At 38.7% G+C, this 21,150-nt stretch overlaps 2 protein-coding genes across 4 annotated transcripts; both read right to left on the bottom strand.

Annotated features, from left to right (window-relative positions):
* Positions 1-3,333: 3,333 nt before the first annotated feature.
* On the bottom strand, positions 3,334-6,493 carry glod5 (glyoxalase domain containing 5). Of its 2 annotated transcripts, none has more exons than XM_028589366.1 (4): positions 6,252-6,493; positions 5,250-5,373; positions 4,797-4,952; positions 3,334-4,649 (listed from the first exon to the last, which is right to left on the bottom strand). In XM_028589366.1, the coding sequence occupies exons 1-4, from the start codon at positions 6,326-6,328 to the stop codon at positions 4,506-4,508; spliced, it is 501 nt and encodes a 166-aa protein (XP_028445167.1). In that variant the 5' UTR covers positions 6,329-6,493; the 3' UTR covers positions 3,334-4,505. The 2 variants fall into 2 exon arrangements, with proteins under 2 accessions (XP_028445167.1, XP_028445166.1); XM_028589365.1 differs by having other exon boundaries at positions 5,250-5,396; positions 6,252-6,482.
* Positions 6,494-6,830: 337 nt separating this feature from the next.
* rlim (ring finger protein, LIM domain interacting) lies at positions 6,831-15,365 on the bottom strand. 2 transcript variants are annotated; one of them, XM_028589363.1, is made up of 4 exons: positions 15,186-15,365; positions 11,815-12,037; positions 10,612-10,725; positions 6,831-10,532 (listed from the first exon to the last, which is right to left on the bottom strand). In XM_028589363.1, exons 2-4 carry the CDS (start codon positions 11,981-11,983, stop codon positions 8,707-8,709), a joined length of 2,109 nt encoding a protein of 702 aa, XP_028445164.1. In that variant the 5' UTR covers positions 11,984-12,037; positions 15,186-15,365; the 3' UTR covers positions 6,831-8,706. The 2 variants fall into 2 exon arrangements, with proteins under 2 accessions (XP_028445164.1, XP_028445165.1); XM_028589364.1 differs by having other exon boundaries at positions 11,815-12,034.
* Positions 15,366-21,150: the final 5,785 nt, after the last annotated feature.

Genomic DNA, 21,150 nt, shown 5'->3' with positions numbered 1-21,150 from the left:
ATGTTGACTATAGCGCCCCCTAATGGCCGATCTTCGCCAAATTTGGTACAGCGCCTCGGAACGCCATGCCGAGCGAGCGCCACACATTTTGTGTTGATTGCTTTTACTGTGGCAGAGATATTGCAATAGCAAATTTCCCTTTGAAATGTACTAAGAAAATTGGCGGGAAAACAAATAAACGTTGCTTATAGCACCCCCTAAAGGCCGATCTTCTCCAAATTTGGTACACAGCATCGTAGTGGAATGTTGAACAAGGATCTCAAGTCATTTGGTGATAACTTTAAATTTAACCGAGATATGATATGATACGTGTGTCGTAGCTAACTAGGACAATTTGTTTGGTTGTCAAATTGGCATACTTCAACGTAGCAAAACGATTTCCATAACTTTTTGTCAGGTCCATCTGGAGATGCAAACTACCAGGTTTCGTGCAGATCGGTCGAACGGCCTAGGACGAGTTCGCGAAAGTTGGTTTTGCACGTTGCGCGATACTGCAAAAAAACGGTTGCGCGGAAATGGGCGGGGCCTATATCAGGCAATTCAGCTTGATTCAAGGAACACGTGGATGTAAGAATTTCTAATGTGTGATGTGTATTGTGGGAGGTAATGACAAAAAACCATTACAGCGCCACCTAGTGGTCCACATGTGTAATTTGTGGTAGGTGTGATCCACGGCCCATTGTCCATCTACCCTGTAAATTTAAAGTTGTTCACATTAGTGTAAGTGGTGAATCTAGAGTTGGATCACATTGGGTCCCATAGGCCACGCCCACTTTGACCCCTCGGTACTCCATTCTAGGGATGGCGTCAAGATTGGCCCCAGATGGTACGCGTCAAATTTCGTATAAATCGGATGAGCCGTTCATGAGATATAAACTTTTTGTAGTTGTAGCGCCCCCTAGTAACCAATTTTTGTAAGACGCATGGGGTCCCTCCAGAGGGGCATGGCAAAGAATAATCTAAAGTTTGGGGTTGATAGCTTTCATTTTGGCTGAGATATGGCAAAGTTGGTGTTTTCATAGTTAGCTACGCAAATTTGCTTGTGCGTTATATGCGCAATTTTTATCGTATAAAATTTATTTCCATAACTTTTAGTCAGGCCAGTCTGGAGATGCCACGGTCCAAGTTTCGTGCAGATCGGTCGCACGGTCTAGGAGGAGTTCGAAAAAGTAGGTTTTTGATAAATCGCGATTTTTAAGGCATAAAAGTCTAGGCGGAAATGGGCGTGGCCTATATCACGTGATTCAGTTGGATCCAGGGAACGCGTAGATGTATTGTTTTTGAATGTAGGGTGTACGGTTTGGGAGTTATGGGGCCAAACGCGTTTTTGTCTGCTATAGCGCCACCTAGGGGTGGAAATGGGTCAATTTTTGCGCCTGAGGTCCTTGCGGGGTTTTGGACCAGTCCTGAAAATGGCAACTCCCCACTATGTACGGTTTAGGCTGCAGTCGGAGTTTTAGGCGGAGAAGAATAATAAAAATAATGGAGAAGAAGAAAAATCCTTAGAAAAACAATAGGGTTCCACAGCCCTGCTGTGCGAACGGCGTAGCTATTGCTACACGCCGTTTCTTCCAGACTCGGGCTTGGACCCCTAATAATGTTCTGTTGTAATTTAACTTTGGTCTCATCTTACAGAGAAAGGGCCACCTAACATTTTGTGTTTTGCAATATTTTCTCTGTATCTCTGTATTGTATCGTTGTGGAGAGCTGCATATCAGCAGATGGCATTCAACTAATACTAACTAACTAACTAAAATGTGTATGTATTAAATAATGTGGGACACTTTTTGTTATAGATGTTTTTTAACTAACCATTACAAACTATTATGCTTTGTTTTAAAATGGGCATTTGGGAGGATTTGATCACCTATATCTTTTGGATCAAAAAAAGGTCAGCAAAATGTTCTAAGCATCCACAGCAGACAACTTTTACTTCCTTTGCGAGAATAGAACATACAAGCAGGGACCACAAGGGACCACAGGTTATTCAATGTGCCGATGTGATGCAATAGCGAAGAGTGTAAGGGTATGTATCGTAACAGAGATCAGCAAAACACCTGGATGCTTACATGGGGGTGTTGCTTTTAACCGGGGTTTAAATATCCTGTAATGACGCTACATGTATGGCAAGTTTTCCACCCATTAGTCCCAAACACTCCTAATGGGAACAAGTTCCTCATTCACGCGACAAGCAACTCTTGTCTCCCGATTTGTGAAAGCAGATAACTCTTAACAATAGAGGATAACACATAAAGGTCCGAATGGACATGGTAGCATGAAATATACTCTGGGCTGTCTCAGCATCCCATAAGATGTAGCTTCATTACATGATCTGTACACCCAGCAAGAAGCAACAGCCCCATGTCAGCATCCAAGTGTGTTTTGTCGATCTCCATTCAGCAAACACCCTTACACGTTTGGGATGATGTTCTCAGTTAGTGCTCTGCCGTGGGGGTCCTAAGGGACATTAAATGTCAATTTATAATTTTAAGACTCTTTTTGAGCATCAGTGTCATTTGAACCCTCCTCTAGATGTGTATTCTTGTTCAAAGACTTCCTTTTTCGACTTCTTTTTTTGACCCGTAACACTACAGATGTGACTACGGTTAATAATATTAAGCTGAAATAACCCACAAGTGAATTATTTTGGAGGTGTGTTGTAATATTAGTCTATTATAGTCAAATAACATAATTACCCATTGTCTTCATTATTGGAATATGAGTGAATAAAAAAAAAAATGTCAATTGAAAACAAGTGGTATATTTTAAGAGGAAAGGTCCATGGGGCCAAATACAACCATTTAAAATTGTGTTTACATGCAAATGAATAAATAATAAGTTAGCTATGAAATGAAAAACAATAGTGGATGATAATCACTGTTTTATTAATAAGCATATTTTGGGCTGAGTTAAATCACAGGTCAAATTTGACCTGCTAACACAAAAGATGTGGGCAGCTTTCTAATACATCACAAGGGTTAAAAGCACATGTGTATGGCCCAATCTACTTGTTCAGCTCCAGAACAGTTTCTCTGCTGAACAGGTATCTGGAGAGAAATAAAGCAGCATCTATCAGAACATCATCATAAGTTAATTGGGTTAAGTCTGTCCCTATGATCTGTCCCTTCAATGTACAAGATGTAATTTCCTCCTGTGTGTCACCCACATTTACCATGGCCCTAGAGCAAAGCTGTGCCTAACACCATATATATATACATATACATATACATATATATATATATATACACATATACATATACATATATATATATATATACACATATACATATATATATATATATACATATACATATATATATATATGGTGTTAGGCACAGCTTTGCTCTAGGGCCATGGTAAATGTGGGACACACAGTCAGGGATATTCGGCTTTCGGGTGAAATTTCAGGATGAACCTAAAATCCACCATAACCTTTACAGGTGAACTTAATATGACCTTCTCTAAACTTCTGAATGTGCATGTCCAACAGTTCAATGTTTCAGTACTTTCTGCACAACTTGCTGTTCTCTAACAAGGAGCTTAATGGCAAAATTCCCAGGTGTTTGATCCATGAATCGACCAATACATTTCCTGGTTCAGACCAGACGACCCTTTGGTGGTGGTGGTGTTACAGTGTGGGCAGGTGTGTCTAGTTAATACAGAACTGCCCTACACTTTCTGAATGGTACAGTAACAAGCCCATACTACCTGAATAACATCACTAATCCAGTCATTGTGCCCCTGCATGAACAACACAGGTCTAATTTCATCTTTATGGACGACAATGCTCCAGCTCATCGAGGTTGCATCATTAGGGTACCTCAGCTGAGTCACCGTGTTGAGGCCCGTAACTCAGTACCCCAGAACCTCAATGACCTGAGGGTCGCCCTTCAAGAAGAGTGGGATGCCATGCCTCAGCAGACAATAACTCGACTTGTGGACAGCATGAGACGTTGTTGTCAAGCTATAATTGATGCTCAAGGGCACATGACAAGTTATTGAGACATTGACATTTTTTGTCGTGGAATACCCACCACTGTTGTTGGCTTTTGTTTCAGTATATTTTTTGAGATGAGGAAATCACCATTGCATGCTTCTGCTTAAATGTCCTACTTTCATGATAATACCACTGTGGCTTGAACATTTTCCATAAATTTTACCCAAAAACCAGATATCCCTAACATTTTGTGAGTAGCGGTATATATAAATATATATATATAACCTTTTATTTTCAGCTAAAAAAGCAATCGCCCATATAAGTATTTTTGAAGAATTTGCTAAAACAGCCTTTTCTACGCATAATTAAAATAGCAATCCCTGCTCAGCAGAGCTACACAGAAAACAGTGTCTGTGTACAGCCAACTGATGTTATCCAGTCTAAAAATAGTGTGTGTTGTTTGAATTACAGCAATTTTGGTCTAAAACGTCATAACTGAAACTCCAATTGTGCAAAGTGGGTCCAGCAGATTGTGTTGGATGTATTCATGAACACCACAAAGGAAATCTCAAGAAGATCCCTCTAATGTTGACTGGTTGTAGTTAGACACTTCAATGAGATTGTGGTCTGGATCTCTGAAGTACAGAGAGGTGATGGTCCCTACAGCTCCACTCCTCTTCACTGGACCCTCCTCTATCTCGACCCCACAGACCTGCAGAAATCAACAAAAAAGGACAGGGAATGAAATGTGACATGCAAAGCAGAGTAGAAGTCAAGTGGTTTTAAAAGAATAGGCACTTCACAAGATTAAAAGTGACATTAGTAATTCAAGACAGTCTGTAGGAAACGGGTGAACGACCTTCAGATGTGCAGCTACTGTAGCCAGGGAGGTTTTGGTGATGAGGCACAGGTCTGCAGAGCCTGAGGTTGGATACTTGGCTTTGGGCTCAAACTCCTGACCCAGCTGGTGAAGGTTAAATTTCTGCTGCCCAAAACCCAGGGCCTTACGGTTTCCCTTGAAAATGCAGAGATGGCATGTGTGGGTGCTAAGAAGTGTCTAAAAGCTCAAGGTCCCAGGTTATAACTGACCGAGTGGAGAGATGCTATCAGCCGACAATCAAAGCCTGCCATCTAGTGGATGTTCTCTCAAAGCAAAAGAAAAGAGTATTTCACTTTTCTTATTGCTGTTACTGACATTATTAAATAAGTATTAGCAATACTTAATCTCTACTACTACTACTAATGATAATGATAATGATAATAATAATAATAATAATAATAATACATTTAATGTACAAAGCATCTTGCATACCTTGAAAGTGATGACCTCCATGCCAAGAACTGAGGTATAAAAGCTGATGGTGTCTGGTACACTTTTCACTGTTAGAACCAAATGATCCAGATGGCTCACTTCAACTGGACAGGTTTTTTTGAATCTGTGTGTTTGGATGGAGACAGTCTACAAGAGATAAGACAAATACATTCTAAAGCAAGGCAAAGCAGCTTTATTTGAATAAATACAAGAATAAGAGTTACAGTGCAGTGTAATAAATTAAAGAGCAGTTAAAAAACAATTGAACATTTTTAAACATTAAAACATTTTTTGTCATCATATACACTATTGGTCCCTCTGGGACGTGTGGTTTACTCTGCTTGCCACTCACCTTGGTGTGGAAAAGTACTTTCATTTTAAAATATAATCGTCACTAAACTTCGCAAAAAACCCTTTTGGTTGAAATTCACACTTTTTGAAATTAGATTTTGATTAGTGATCTCATGTCAACCAGTTGAAATTCACACTTTGTTGTAATTCGTGATCTTATTTCAACCTTAAACCCTTCACTGTTCGTAAAAGGCTGGTTCTTAGTAAAACCCACAGAATGAAATCTGGAGTAATGATGACAAAAAAAATAAAAAAATCATATCCAGACGTGTCTTACTCTAAAGATAAACAAACGTAATTGTCGACAACAGGGTAGGCAGAGGGTATTGTAATTTAATGTAGCATCAACAGCGTCTCTGCGCGGTGAAAGTAACTTACCGCATCCTGTACGCATCTGAAAGGTGGAATTCTTGTAGTTATTAAAGCGATTAGCATCAAGTTAGCTAAATCCACTCCATAGACATTTTACATCCCTAGAGTAAATTTATATTATGTGAACCCATTTTTCAACTCGGTAATTTAACTATCGTAGCAACGATTTATCTAAAGGAAAGTCTTAACTGCCGCTGCTTCAGTCATTACAAAGTGACAGGCGAATTTGTGAGAATTATTGTAGCGTCAGCGGAATTAGCAGATAATGAAATAATTTACCTTGAAACTGTTCTTCTGAAAGTGCAACAAACGACTCCCAACTGCCCGAAGCGCCATCTTTGCCGTAGTGTGACCATAGACTGTTAATACTGAGCGTGACACGGGTCCGGTATTTCCTTGTTTTTCCACCACTGTGGACTGAACTAGGAACTAGCTGCAATTCTACATAACGTTACGCCATAGCACCGTGTAACGACTGAAGGGTATAAAAAAATAAAAAATAAACCCTTTTTAAAACTAAATTATTTTTCTTCCAGACTTCACGATGCCTGGTTCTAACAAAGATCATACTAATAAACATACAACATATTTATTCTTTATTTGTCAGTTGGAATTAATGGGGATTTTCACAAATCCTACCAGGAGGGGGTGCTGCTAGTAAAAACACTTCCTCCCCATGTGTCAGAGGCCAAATGCATCATAAATGAACACACATATTTAGTATGTTAAATAGAGCCCAATGGGTTTGATCTAATAAGGGGAACATCAACTATCCTCTACTTGCACTTAACACCATCAATCAAATTCATTAGGATTAGCTTTAGTGGACCGTGTAATAATTGACATTTAAAACATGGATATGAATGGAAATTTAGACTTTAATATATAAGGGAGAAGTAATGATAAGTAATAAGGTGTGCACCTGAATGCAGAATAAAATGAATCAATGACAGTGAGTGTACAGAATGCCTACCAGCAATGCATTTTGTAGCATTAACAACTTGTTTAATTCAGCGGTTAGTTTTATTTAACACCCAGTTCCATACTGCACTGGGTGACACAGAACAAGGCCACAACTAAAATATGGCCTAAGAGGAAACATACATTTAATTTACATGTTTATGGTATTCAACAATGACAACGTCTTGCATTCAAACTTTTATGTCCCACAAAGGGAAGTAATAATCGGGGCAGAGACATCAAACAGTAGAACAAGAAACATGACAGGATGGCATTAATAGGGATGCCCATTTCTTCCATAAGCCAATGTTCCTGTTCATCAACAGTGCTATTAAAACCTACAGAACTTCTAAATAAAATAAAATAACTTCAACACATTTTTTTAAAAGGTAATAAGTCTTCATTTAAGATTTTAACCATTAACAACTGCTTTTTAACAATAGCATACATTTATATCATGGTTTGTATTTCCCTACTTTCACTTTAGCATGTATTGCACACTGATATGGAGCATCTGCTCATGGGGCAGAAGGAGGGCACAGTGGGCAGGCATCTTGTCTTTCTACTGGAGCCTTACTAAGAGAGGACAATAATGTGAATTTTTCAGACTTGGTTAATATTTGACACTCAAACCTTTGGATTAATAACTTAATTTTTCACTTATACCTTGATGTAAACCTCCAGGTAAACAGATCTATTGTGGCTTGGGTTGACAATTCATTTCAAGTCAATTTCTGATAATTTCAATCCATGCCGATATCCGCTTAGAGAATGTTATTAATCAGTCAATAATTAAAGCCGATCCAATATGTTAGTAGAAAAATAAAGAATTAAGACCAGTAGCTAATGGATGGCAGGACAAAATGAGTAAACATCCTTATACACTTGGGGGGGAAAAAAAACAAGTATATTCAAATGTTTAACATCATGCCTGTCAGTATATTTTGAGGTGGAAAAATTCACATGCCAACAACTTGATTTTAAACAATTCATCACACAGAGTGTTCATGGTAAATGCCACCCCAAAACAGTACTTTGTTTCTTTTAGGTGTACAAAAAGGGAGAGTACAAGTCACTAGTAAATGGCAAACCAATTAATGTCCAACATCCTTTGGACATCACAATTTCTAAATAATTCTTCTGTGTACACTGATACCACCTATTTGTTAAACAGAAAATGTAGAGATGCTCTGATAGAGAGTCATTGCAGCCAACTCGACCCTAACCTTTATATGAGATAATCTACAATTCAAAACCAATTCACTGATACAAAGTATGATCCAAAATTATTTTTACAAGCTTATTTACAGCTAATACTTTGAACTGGTGTAACTAAGAACTGTACCAATGCCCAACTTCCGGTATATAAGGCGCAATTTAGGAGATAATACAAAATAGCAGATGTGCCTGAACTACCTGCAGATGTGCAGCATTTATAAACAGGAAATTCTTTGAGAGCTACCGGCCTGATTATGTACATGGCTTGATGCCATGCAACAAACTCCTTGGTCACTACAGGTTAATTCAAACAGCATGCATTGCTTGTGCCTAACTTTGGACTGCAATAATAAAAGGTCTTACTAAAGACTGAACTTGTCCCGATGTCACTGTATGGAGCACCGCAAATCAAACCTGACTGCATTATGATCAAACTCACAAATGGTATGAAAGAAATACATTTCAACAGTGGAGACACATTTCATCAAAGCCTCTTATGGACTTGGGATATTAGATTACTTAGGTTGAGACAAAAAGGCCTGCAGTCTTTTATAAGCTACACCACGCTCTCTCGGTTGGCCGATATCAAGACAGCCCTGCGGCAGATGGGGCAAGTAGAGTTTTCGGATAGCCAGCGATCAATGCAGTGCACGTGGTACTCATGAGAGCAGGGCAGCTTACGTAGCTTGTTACCTTCAGCATATTCTGTTATGCAGACACTGCAAGTTTTCAAGGCATCAGTCTCACCAAAGTTGCGCATTGAGAGGTTGTCAATCTGCTCTTTAGTCAGCCCTTGGGGCTGGTCCTCATCGTCATCATTTAGGAGGAAGAAGTGGGCAAGCCTCAGGAAGGGCAGCGAGCTGGGCTCCTCTAGGCTGATAGGTGGTCTAGGTCGAGCCCTGCCACCAGGGGGAGGTGGAGCAGTGGCAAGGCCCTCGTCAACATCAGCCTCTGCTGTCCTTGCTCTAACTCCTGTAGCCAGAGGTGGTTCATCGACATCGGCAACAGGAGCGGCAGCCGGAGTAGCAGCATCTGGGTTGTTGAGGGCTTCAGCCAGATCCGCAGGTGTGTTGGCACCACGGTTTGAATCTGAAGAATCAGAGTCTGAATCCATGAGGTAGCCGAGTTCACCAAAACCAGTCATAATCTGCCTAATCATAGATTGGAGAGCCATTGAGGTTGCCTCTCCCAAACCTGCATCAGAGATTCTTCGGATAGGGATGCGTATAGTGCTGACGTAGGTCCTCACACCAGCACGTTCCGAGCGTGAGAAAGTCCTACGAAATCCACCACGCTCGCTCTCATAAAGAAATGTGTTGTTTGAGTTCTGGGAGCGCGAGCGGGTGCGGCTAGCAATGCTGTCTCTTTGGCGATATTCGCCGGGACGCACACGACGCACCTGGAGATCAAGCATAATAGTAGGGGGGCGGCGCCCCGCTGCAGCCCCTTCCCCCCCAGCAGCTTCTCCTTCTTGAGATCCCACATTTTGGGCCTCTGGGACCGTTTCGGCACTAGCCCTAGATGGCTGAACATCACTGTCAGCAATGCTTTGCCTAGAAAGAACATGTTGTCGAGTCCGAGAACTGCCCTCTACTTGAGACACAGGGGGAGCAAAGGTGGCAGAGTTCAGGCCTTGAGAGCTGTGAGCATGACGTGGATTAGGGAGACCATCCAGCTGATCCAGGTTGAGAGGGGAGCGGCTCCTCGCTGTACGGGCCCTAGTCCGGCGTGGTTCTGGACTGCGGCTGCGGGCTCTTCTTTGTCCTCTGCGTGGAGAAGGAGAAAGTGGGGGTTGTACCGGCAGGGCAGCAGGTGAGCTGGGAGGTTCTGCTAAAATCTCTTGTGAAACAACTTCTTCTAGTTCAGGCTCTGGTTCTGGCTCCACTGTGACAGCCAATTCCTCTACAACTGGTTCTTCTACCACTTCCGTCTCCATGGGTACCTGTGGTTCAGCATTTTCCAACTCTGGTTCAGCATTTTCCACCTCTGGTTCAGCATTTTCCACCTCTGGTTCAGCACTTGCCACCTGTGGTTCAGCACTTGCCACCTGTGGTTCAGCACTTGCCACCTGTGGTTCAGCACTTGCCACCTGTGGTTCAGCACTTGCCACCACTTCCTGACCCTCTGGAGACTCCTGGGGAGACTCCTGGGGAGACTCCTGTTCCCCTTCAGCAGCAGCCTGCTGTTCAGCCAGGTTGCGATTCACACTGATTTCCAGGCTAAAGCGAAAATCGCCACTGTTTGGGTTGGTCTGGCTTACAGCCCGCCATGACTGGTTTCCACGATGACCGGTTCTGGTTGTGTTGCCTGTTCGCCTCACTGTGTTTAGCCAGTCTAAGAGACTATCTCCATTGGCAGGATCCTCAGAGTTTTCTGGTGGTTCTGAAAATTAAGAGTTATTAACAAGTGACAATTGATATTAGAATTTTGAGTCAAAAAAAACAACAAATGGCAAACTTACCAACTGGATCTTCTCCACTTTCAGTACTGGGAGCACTAGTACTGTTATTCTGCTGTTCCGGACCATCCTTGATTTGCTGTAGTCTACTAAACAGCTCATCCTCTGTTACCTCTCCTGAAGGAGACATTACAAAATAAACCGGTCATTAAAAAAGTCACATATTCTTTGAAGGTTAAAGGGTAACTACTGCGGTGGACGAGAGCAGCAGCCGTTAGTTACCTTGCGTCGGGTTCGCTCCGTGGAATGGATGAGTACACTGGATGTTTTCTACAGAGGTGATGTAGCAGCATGTTTGCAGCTTAAAATGATCCCAACCTTTCTGTCGTTTTCTCTCGCTATTTTCGTCTTCCTTCATTTGTAATCTGGGCCGTCAGTCTTGTGTCCACAGAAGCGTCAAACCGTGCGCTAGTTATAATCCTCCGTGCGGAAACACAGTGAGCTGTACAACCTTAATTACATTGATTTAAGGCAAATAATTTTGCTTTTTTTGTAATCGAATTATTCGAGGAATCGTTTCATCCCTAGTCCAGTATTAAGCAAGATTGCTGCAGTTACCAGCGGCGAAACAAGCTACAATGCAAGTTAATAGGGCAATTGTGCAGCTTGTATAACTTCACAAAAGTGCTCGTTTTGTCACTGACTGGCTCAAATTAATATTTGAAGTGTCTGACAACATTATGGAAAGGATTTCTAAGGAGGTCAACCTTTCTGTTAACAAGTAAGATGCTTCTTTTTTTTTTTTTAAACATAAAAACATCCACAAAATTGCATTCGCTAATGCCACCAGACTCCATGTACATAAACAGTAATTTTAGCATTGTAAATACACTTAATTCAAAGTCGAAGAAACTAAATAAAAATATTAAACGCAACTTTGGGTCATCTTTTCACTTTTTCAACCATCACAACTCTAGTTTTGGTTGAAATAAACAGTTTTTTTTAGTTTTTTTTTTTAAATGTAGTCTGGTGGGTTTAGTGCTAGCAACCTCAGAGCTGTTTCTAGTTAAACAGAAAGGTCTCAACAAGGTTTTAAAAAGGTCTATCTCTGTAGGGATCCTTTCCATAATGCTGTCAGACACTTAGAATAAGAATAAGAATAATAAGCTGAGCCTTTTAGTGGCAAAACTGCCAGGTCCAGGTTGAATAAAACAGTAGTTACCCTTTAAGCTTTAGTACACTTCACTTAATTAAAAGGTTTATTACCTGGGGTGCCCAAAAGATTGTTGTCTCTCATGAGACGGTAGTCCTCATCACTGAGATTGTTAACAAACTGGTAGAAGGCCTCTTCCCTGTCCAGGCGGTCCAGCTGCCTTCTGCGCTGTGACTCTGGCTGGTCACTGCCATTTTGCTCTAAACTGTCAGACCCTTCCATTGATTCAGAAGGGAGGTTAAGGGATGCTCTCCAATCTTCAGCAAGATCCAGCTGCTGCAGCAAAAACAAATGATAGCTTATTGATCTAATAAGAATACTTAGATTTAGAATAGGATTAGGCAAACAAGACTCACCACCAAAGGATCAGTATTTCCACTCTATTAGCTATGATGAATGTAATGGCCGAATCAGTGCGTTACTATCAACCAGGGAAATTGTCATCAAAAGAAAACTTGGGTCAAAATACAGCTCAATATTTGGGAACAATGACCCAGTAAGCTAACGGAACTGTCCACATTTACATACATGAGACACTTCTTAACATTCAATAAAACTTCACTCAAACTACTAAATGTAAATATACCTTTTGTCATCAGCTAAATGAACACCAAGGCCATCAATACATCCTGGACCATATTTTACTGTAACATTACATGCTTTAACAACTTATTTATTATTTATTATTATTACTTATTTAACAAAGTATTATTATATATTTTGAGCGTATACCACCATCTGCAGGATAATTTGTTAAACTCTTCATTTCAATCATTCTAAATACCAGCTGATACTACGTATACAATACCATTTTTTTTTTTAAACAAAGACAAATGACCAGAGCAAATGATGGAAGAGATGATTATTAAAAATGGACAAATAAATAAATAAACAAAATGAAGCATCAAGACAACAAGCTCCTCTATTAATAATTTTGAATAATAATTTTGAGCGTGGCTCAGCATCTGGCGAAGCATTGAAATAATCAAACCTTTAAGTTTTCTGCAACCAATACAGTAAACATTTATAAAAGAGTGTGAACATTTTATTTAAAATATTTAAAAAATATATGTTTTTAGCAATGTCTCCTCTATTCAGACAGCTTCCTTTTACAAATCTGTAGGTTTTTGCTTGGTACGACAATATCTCAGCATCATGTTCTGTTTAACATTTGATCTTTTCTTTAATATCACAAACCAAACCATATCCATAACGTTAACTACTCTTATAGAGCACATAGCCAAGTTTTTGGGTTAGGGGTTCTCTGCGTGGAGCTGGCCCCCCCATGTCATCCAAAAATTATTAAAAACACTGCTATTTGTTTGTGCCATACAAATTATGGTTTGTGCTGTTAATTAAACTTTACATTTTCTGGCCATTGACGTCACTCAGTCCCCCATACTTGTCAAAATCTCCCCAAAATGGTCTCAATCGTTTGTGCTATATTTGTGTCCTTAAAAGAAACGTGTGTGCTACTTTGGTTTTTAAGTTAACATGCTTTATTTGTTACATGCGTGACGTCACCCTGCCCCCCATCTAATTTGTTGTGTTAAGAACAAACTAAACTAAATTTGCGATTTGAAAAACAATTCTCAATTAAAAAAAAGATTCACCGTATGTAAATGTAGTTACTTTCCCCATGTAATTGCAGTAGACATACAATTTAAAAGAAAACAAACAACAAATTAAATGTAGTTTGATATTACTTTATATGTCTTCATACAAAATAAAAACTTTTGCAACTAAAAACTGCAAGGTGCCAAGCTTTGGCCAGCTTTCAAATACATTTAATTCAAGTATAAAATAAAACTGTTAAATAAAAAGAGCTTTTCGTTCAGAGTTCGTGGGAGTTTAGAGCATTGAAAGAGTTGTGCCAGTTGGTTGACTGGCATGTTAGGTAGGCTACTTTAGGTTGTTGTTTGCCCATGTCTTTAATTTTAATCTCTGGGTGATGGCGTACCATGTGAGTAATCTATAAAGCGTAATAACTTAAAAAAAAAAAAAAAAAAAAATAATAGCACAAATGTTTCTTTTAACAGTACAATTCAGCACAAACATGGAGACAATTTTGGGGAGATTTAGTAGTATGGGGGGCTGAGTGACGTCACTGGCCAGTAAAGTTAAAGTATAAATTAAATTACTTAAACTATGGCACAAACGAATAGCAGTGTTTTTAATATTTTTTGGATAACATAGGTGGCCAGCTTCACACAGTTAGAACTAAGATCAAGGGTGTCAGATACATGGAGATCCTGGATATTATTTTGTGTACTATCTTAGTTATGGTGGCACTGCTGGGTAACGGGTTCGATACCCGGTCCTGACATGGCCTTTCTGAGTGGAATGTGCATGTTCTCCCCGTGTTCGCATGGGTTTCCTCCCACTATAAAGACATGCATGCTAGGTAACTCCTGCCATTGCCCTTAACCTAGCTAGGTACTGGCATTACAACGGGAGTTGGTCCCCTGGCGCCGGACTATGGCTGCCCACTGCTGCTAATTAGTTAGGATAGGTTGGCAAATTATATTTTAATAGATCTGATAGTACGTTGCCTTAATATCGACGTAGGAAAAACCAATCGTCGATATACGACCGGATCGCCAATCGACACAAGCCTATCAAAGCAAACCGACATGCTAAGTTACAATAAACACAGCACTAACGCTAGCTAAGCTAAACCATTGAGTTTGTCGTAACATAAAACGTACTCTACCTTAACACTAACATAATAAAATGAAATAAAAATGTGGCTGTGTAACAGCTACAATGAACGTAAATTATGTGAGGGTTTTATATTTGTAAATCCTACGGGAAAGCCAGTATGTTGGTCAAAGTCGAGATAAAAACAAAATGGCATCATCTAGCTTAGCTTACATTAGCTAGCAAGCATTGTACACGGTTGACAACACTGACAACTTCAACCACAATTAGCTATGAAGGAGGACCCTCAGTTTAGTAATATGTGAAGAAAATAGTTAACGACTGGTAAAAGGGTGAGTGTGGTGTCATGTGTATCGTCGGCACAAAACAAGCTTCTCAGATGACTAAACAACCCTGGTTGTGTTAAGCTTGCACTACGCTAAAGCTAGCTAGTTAGCTTCCATGTCTATCATAAGCTAACGCCAACTTAGCTAGTAACTTCGTGATAAGTGGCCTCAGTTACATTACTTTGACGTACGTATTTGTTTCGCACAAATCGCTGGTGTTAGGAAACATGACGTGGACTTGATATTAGTACTGTTTTCTTCATTACTGGAAAAAAACACACACAAGGTTTTCATTAAAAAGACATTGATGCAACTGTTAGCATCACCGCAAGCTAACCAAGCCAGCGACGTCAACCAATGACGTTCACAATCAGTAACCAGAGCGAACAAGCTATTAAGTAAATATACAATATGTAACAAACTCTCTGTTACATTACCTGTTCGATGATGTCGGTAATCGTACCTCCAAATTGTTCTTATATTATCACAAAAATGCTCGACTGTTAAGCTAAGTGCGATTTCAGGTTTCCATTTTTTTTTCTTTTAGGAAGGCTACAATGATCTTCCGGAAACTGAGGAAATATGCGTTTTCCCCGAGTTTCACCTTCCAGGTGGACATCGGCACTGCAAAGAAAGTGGTTTGAGTTTACGTCTCAAATCCATGCAACCAGGTAGGTTTAGTATTTGTTCTTTTATTTTTACAGACTTGCTAGTTTATTGAATTTTTTTAATAAGATTCAGTTTTTCTTTTTCTGTGATTTTTGAATTATGTTTTGAAATTAGTTATAACTAACTGGTTATATTTTCAAATTGTTTTTAGTTAAGTTTTTTTGTTATTATTTTCATCAAAACTTGGGGAAGCATTTATGGCGTTTGGCCTCCCTTGCATATTCTGTTATTATTTATATTGCTCTGTTATTTGTGTTATTAAATAAATAAAAACGTAGCGAATGATAAGGGGTGAGTTGTAAGCGGGGTTGCCTGAAAGACTGAACGGAGGGCAACAAAATCTACCGCCCCACAGAAGAGCAACTGAAAAAGGATGTTTGTGTTGGACAGTGTGGCACTGTTCAGCTGTAGCGTCACGGTGCGGTTGTAGATGCAAATACTCTTACCTTCTGCAGAATCCAGGCTAGACGACAAAAAACCCACTACAACATTCATCCCCAACAGCATTCAATGTCACATCATCAATTGAAGCAACTAATGTATTTTATAGTTACTGAAGTAGGATTATGTCATTATATATTAATATTTAATCTCATTTTGGCCATTTTGGTTTACAATGGTTTCCTTATTGAACAAAGGCAATAGCCTACACATGGTCAATGTTATAGACAGGATATCTGATAGATTTTCAAATGGCAATGAAAAGTGCAATACCTAAAATCCTACGTGACTATTTTGCATCATTAATGCATCTAGTCTCTTGTGTTTTACAACCAGTGGTGTTGTGCACTCTTTACAAAACACAGTACAGTTTATACTGGGCCTATTGCCTAAGGAAGTGTTAAAAACTCTTAGAAATGTGTATATATAAAAAAATGTCACACATCCAAATCTATATGTTATAAAATCAAGAAGACAATAACATTGATTCACTTTAAACAATAGTTTAGTTTCTTTGCATCTGCCATTGAGGTTAAATTTCATCTCTGGTTTAAATACTAAAAATGTTGCCAGAAAATTGTACTTTTGCTATAAGACAGTTACTTACTATGTTACCAACTTGATGTCACGTCTCTTGTCTGTTGTTGATCTGTATTTTTTACATTTTGACTGTTGTAAATTAATTTGGATATTTTTGTTTTTTAATTTCTTTGCACATGCAAAATGTGAGGCACAATTTCTTTAGAGGAATTCACACCCGAAGCTTATAGAAGGCCCCAGACTTTTTGTGGGTGGAGGTGGGATTGTATTGATACAGCAGCATGCCATAGGAGACCCTGATGACCCTTCAGCAGTAGGTGGCATCTAGTTACAGGCCATTTGTAAACCAACTTGCAAGAACTAGCTAGCAAGCACAACTGCAGCTACCATCACAGAAACATATTAGGAAAATTTGAGTTAATCCTCACTTTTGCCTAATATCTGGAAATAGACAACTACCAGTAAAGCAATAGGAGGCTATTGGGCAGTTGTTTAAAGCGTCTGCAATGGCTTGAAGCTATTGTTCTAGTACACAAAAAAGATTTTCTAACAATAATAATAAACAACCAGCCAAACAACAAAATGTGTGTAAGTAATTGTGTTGTTTGTAGGTTCTTAGGATTTGACTCAATAAGTACACGCATTAGAAATAGACATGCTGATTCTTTCAAAATGTTACTCTATAGTCTCCTGGGTAATAATAAAAACACAAACAAACACACAAACAATTGTCCTAATGAGAGAGTATATGGCTGTTGTCCATGCAGTGTGAGCAAGCACTGACAAAACAACTAGGGTCTCATTTAATAACCACAGGTGTACCTGATCCATTGCATTAGACATTCCATCGTATAATTTGCTTGCTCCCTTATCTGCTATGGGTGACTTAAGAACAAAAACAATGCTAATACCACCTGACAATTTTGGAGGCACACATCACAGGATCTGTTTATGGTCTGAGACAGTATCTCCAGCTCCAATTAAGCATGCCAGAATGAGTTGCAGTGTGGACCACAGCAGCCCAGCTCAGAGTTATGGATGAGCAGTCAGTCTAGCAAAGCCTGACCATGAGTGCTAATTAGATATGACAATAAAATAACATGAGCCAAAGCATGTGCAGAAATTAAAATGCCTTATGTCTAAGAATCTTCAAATATAACAAATAAGGACAGACTAATTGGAATTATTGAGGTTGTATTTATGCTTTCACATTTTGTGTGAAAAACAAACACTGAATATAACATATTGTTCTCTATTACTATTATTGTAGTAGTAGAACAAAGATGGGCTGGATATTTGATTAGCAGATGTGTTACTTACACTTCACTACATTGCATCTCAATAAGCTGTTTGTAATATTAAGTGTTTTTACAAAACTGATTGCCATAACCTTTTGTAATTATTGCTTTGAATGGACTGACTTTGTTTGCAGATAAGTGAATAGTGTGGAGAGTCTATGTTTACTGTTTATACTGGAGTTACTGGCTACAGCAACGTGTGGGTGGTAAAAAACACAACCCAACTCTCTTCAGAAAGCAGCATTCAAAATCTTATTTTAATTTGTATATTTACTCCATAAACATTATTACAAAACTCAGCAAGTTACCAATATTACATTATCACCATACAGGCTTGATCACAAATATTTAAAACCTTTGCAACAGTTACAACGAAACAAAAAAACAAAATAATACTCAAATAATTTACATGAAAATCTATAAAACAGCAAATTGTTCACAAATTATATTTTTTTCCCAGGTTTTCATTTTTTTCTTTGCTTATTTGTGTTTTGCACAGTAACACAACACTCTCACAACAAGATCATGGTCTTAATACAAAACTCCCAACAAAATGTAAATATTTCTAGTTTTCTGTTGATACTTTCATATTTTGGTTTTTAAAACCAGAAACTTGTCATTGTATATCCTTTCCACTGCCCATAGAGGCGCATAAAAGGTTACTCACACACACACAAATACTTCACAGCACTTTCTAAGAAAAATATACACTTACAAAATATGTTACAAATTGGCACACAAAAAATATACAAGATTTTGTAGTGTCAAGAGTTCATTAAGATTCCTTCCGGTAACAACTCTAGACAGTATATATAAAGCTCGGTAATCTTTTAATGAAAAGAGAAAAAGGAATTCCAATCAATGTCAAAGAATCATGAAGTGAATACATCAAACATAACATTATAATATACATTCATAAAAAGGGTTAGGTACCTAATCTATTTTGCATTTCTTTTTTGTTAACTCTGGGAAAACAAAATATCAAAAAAGAAAAGAAAACAATTGTCAGCATTCTTAGCACCATTAACACGAGGCAGCTCAACAGTGGCACATTTTCAAAACAAAAGAGAAGAAAAAAAGAAAAGAAACTATGAACTTAGAGAAGTACATTCAATTTGACAATAGGCAGAAATGAGAGAAGGCAGACTAAATGGGCTTGCAGCCCATGTGGAGCTTCCCATGCAGCAGCTTGTCTTGGTCCTAACCCTGATACACTGGAGAAAAGAAACAAAGGATCATGGCAGAGGAGAGAAAAAAGAGACAGAGAAAGATTGATTATGATTCTTGCCATATGCAAGCAATCAATTACTATCACCTGTGCGTCAGGATTACCATATCCAGTGTGACAAGGCCTGTTTTTTAATCAAGCTTGAATTTGTCAGCACATCTCCATGCAGTCTCATGTAATTACTGCTATGTTTAAAAATGATATTCAACAGTCAAAAGAAAGAGGAAATTTAGTCATTTTGTTTGAGTATATATTTATAAAACGTACTCTTGTAACCAGTTGAAGGGGGTCTGTATTTCTCCTGAAATACATTTAATATATAAAATCAAAAGATTGTATAACTGATTAGACATGATTGTATGTTTCATTTTAAGGTGGATTTATTTCAGTGCAGTGAGGCAGTGAATGAGCCCAAAGTAATTAATATAAATGGCCCGGGAATTACACGGATCAGATAGTACCAATACATTTTCTTTTTCAATTTGTGCCTTTTATTGGCCTTGATTTTAATTTCTGCCAAATAGTGACCCATCAAAACTGAAATGACAGTTAAAGACACCATATAAAAGAAAGTACCTTCGAAAGAAAGAAGTTAAGACATTATGTAATAAATGAACTGAAATAATCAGACAATATACACCAGTGGTGCAACTTAAAAAGCATGGCAGTGTCAAGAAATAAATTGCATGAGAATGATAAGATAAATTACCATTTCAGGTAAGATAGAAGTAAAAATTCCCACGTGGAGCTTATGCAAAGAAATGCCTTCCTTCATTTACAAGATTACTGATTCCATTTGTACTTAAAACTGCTTTCACATTCACATTAAATCTAACTGCAAAAATGTTATGTCCATTCACGACTGATGTGAGCATCAGAATCTCTATGAGTAATAAACTGCCTTTTTTTAGTCGTATTTCCAGTACAAAACAGCTTTTCAGTGAGGCACAGCCCCAACTGACAAATAATTTCCTTGCTTACCCTCAAACATCTGCACTATGCACTCTTCCTGGTCCAGAGAAAGCTCGTTTGATCATCTCTTTTTTCATCGTCTTCCTCTACAGTAGCCTTCAGAGTAGATCTCCCCTTTGCCTCTCTTTTGTTGCTTCTCAGTGCCAGGCGATGTTGAGGTAAATTGAATTTGGCAAACAAAGTGGGGGAAACGAGGAAATTTCAGAGTCTTTCTGATTTGGTTTAGTGAGTGGTGGTGTACCACTGCCAGCTGTTGGTGCCTTTCATCAGAGAAGAGAGAAAAGTCCCAAATAAAGAATTCCTGTAGTGGCAAGTCTCTGTAAGGAGTCCAACCCGAGCAGCCAATACTCCAATGGATAGAAAAGAGGAACAGCCAATATTCACACATATATAAGAGGTCATTTACACAGCATTGTTACTTTTGGCACATTGATTTTAAGATTATAATCATCTTTTTTTTGCAAATATTGCATGTCCCTGTACAACAACATTGACAAAAATACTCTGAGGGTGGAGCTTTTATGAATTTGCAAGGCGTAAAAATGTAAATTTAGATAAACAGTTCCTCTAAACTCCAGAGGAAAAACAAACACTTGATAAAAGGAAATGGGGAGTTATTCCAACTTTGAGTGGGGAAAAAGAAGACAATGTCTGATATGTCATTAATACAAAATCGTCCCATCTTGTGTTTTCAAGATGTCTTGGGCTTAAATAGGGCTCATTAATTGTAGGTTTCCTTCTTGAAATGAGCCAGGCAGTGTATGAAGGACAGCAACAACAGGACATCCATATTCTGCATACAAAAACAGATGAGGAGGAGGGGTGCGCAGATGTCACTCAATGCATTTGTGTATATAGCTACATCTTTAGGGAAAAGGGCAATAAATACATAATTCGGGGGAGCTAGTTCTGCTGAGAAAATACAAAAACAAAGTTCCTCAAAAGGCGACAGAACTTTTTTCAAGGCTTATTCTTTTTTTCAGACAAAAATAAAACAAAAAACGACTATAAGAAGAACAAACAAAGCAGAAACAACAAAAGCAAGAAAAATGCAGCCATGGTCGTTTCAAATCTCAATCAAGCTTGACACAATCACTCAATAGGTAGTTTGCAAAGTACAAGAACTTTTTCATGCAGATATTAATTTCCTCTTCAGGGTGGGGGTTAAAAGGAAGTGGGAGTAGTCGGGGGGAACGTAGTACTCATGCAGCTCTGGCATAGCGTCAGTGTAGGTATGCTTGGAAGGGAGGGCTT

This window comes from Perca flavescens, chromosome 10 (genome assembly GCF_004354835.1).
Source record: "Perca flavescens isolate YP-PL-M2 chromosome 10, PFLA_1.0, whole genome shotgun sequence".
Classification (NCBI taxonomy): domain Eukaryota; kingdom Metazoa; phylum Chordata; class Actinopteri; order Perciformes; family Percidae; genus Perca; species Perca flavescens.
Note: the sequence above shows the minus strand (reverse complement) of the source record. Positions and strands in the feature narration are given on the sequence as shown.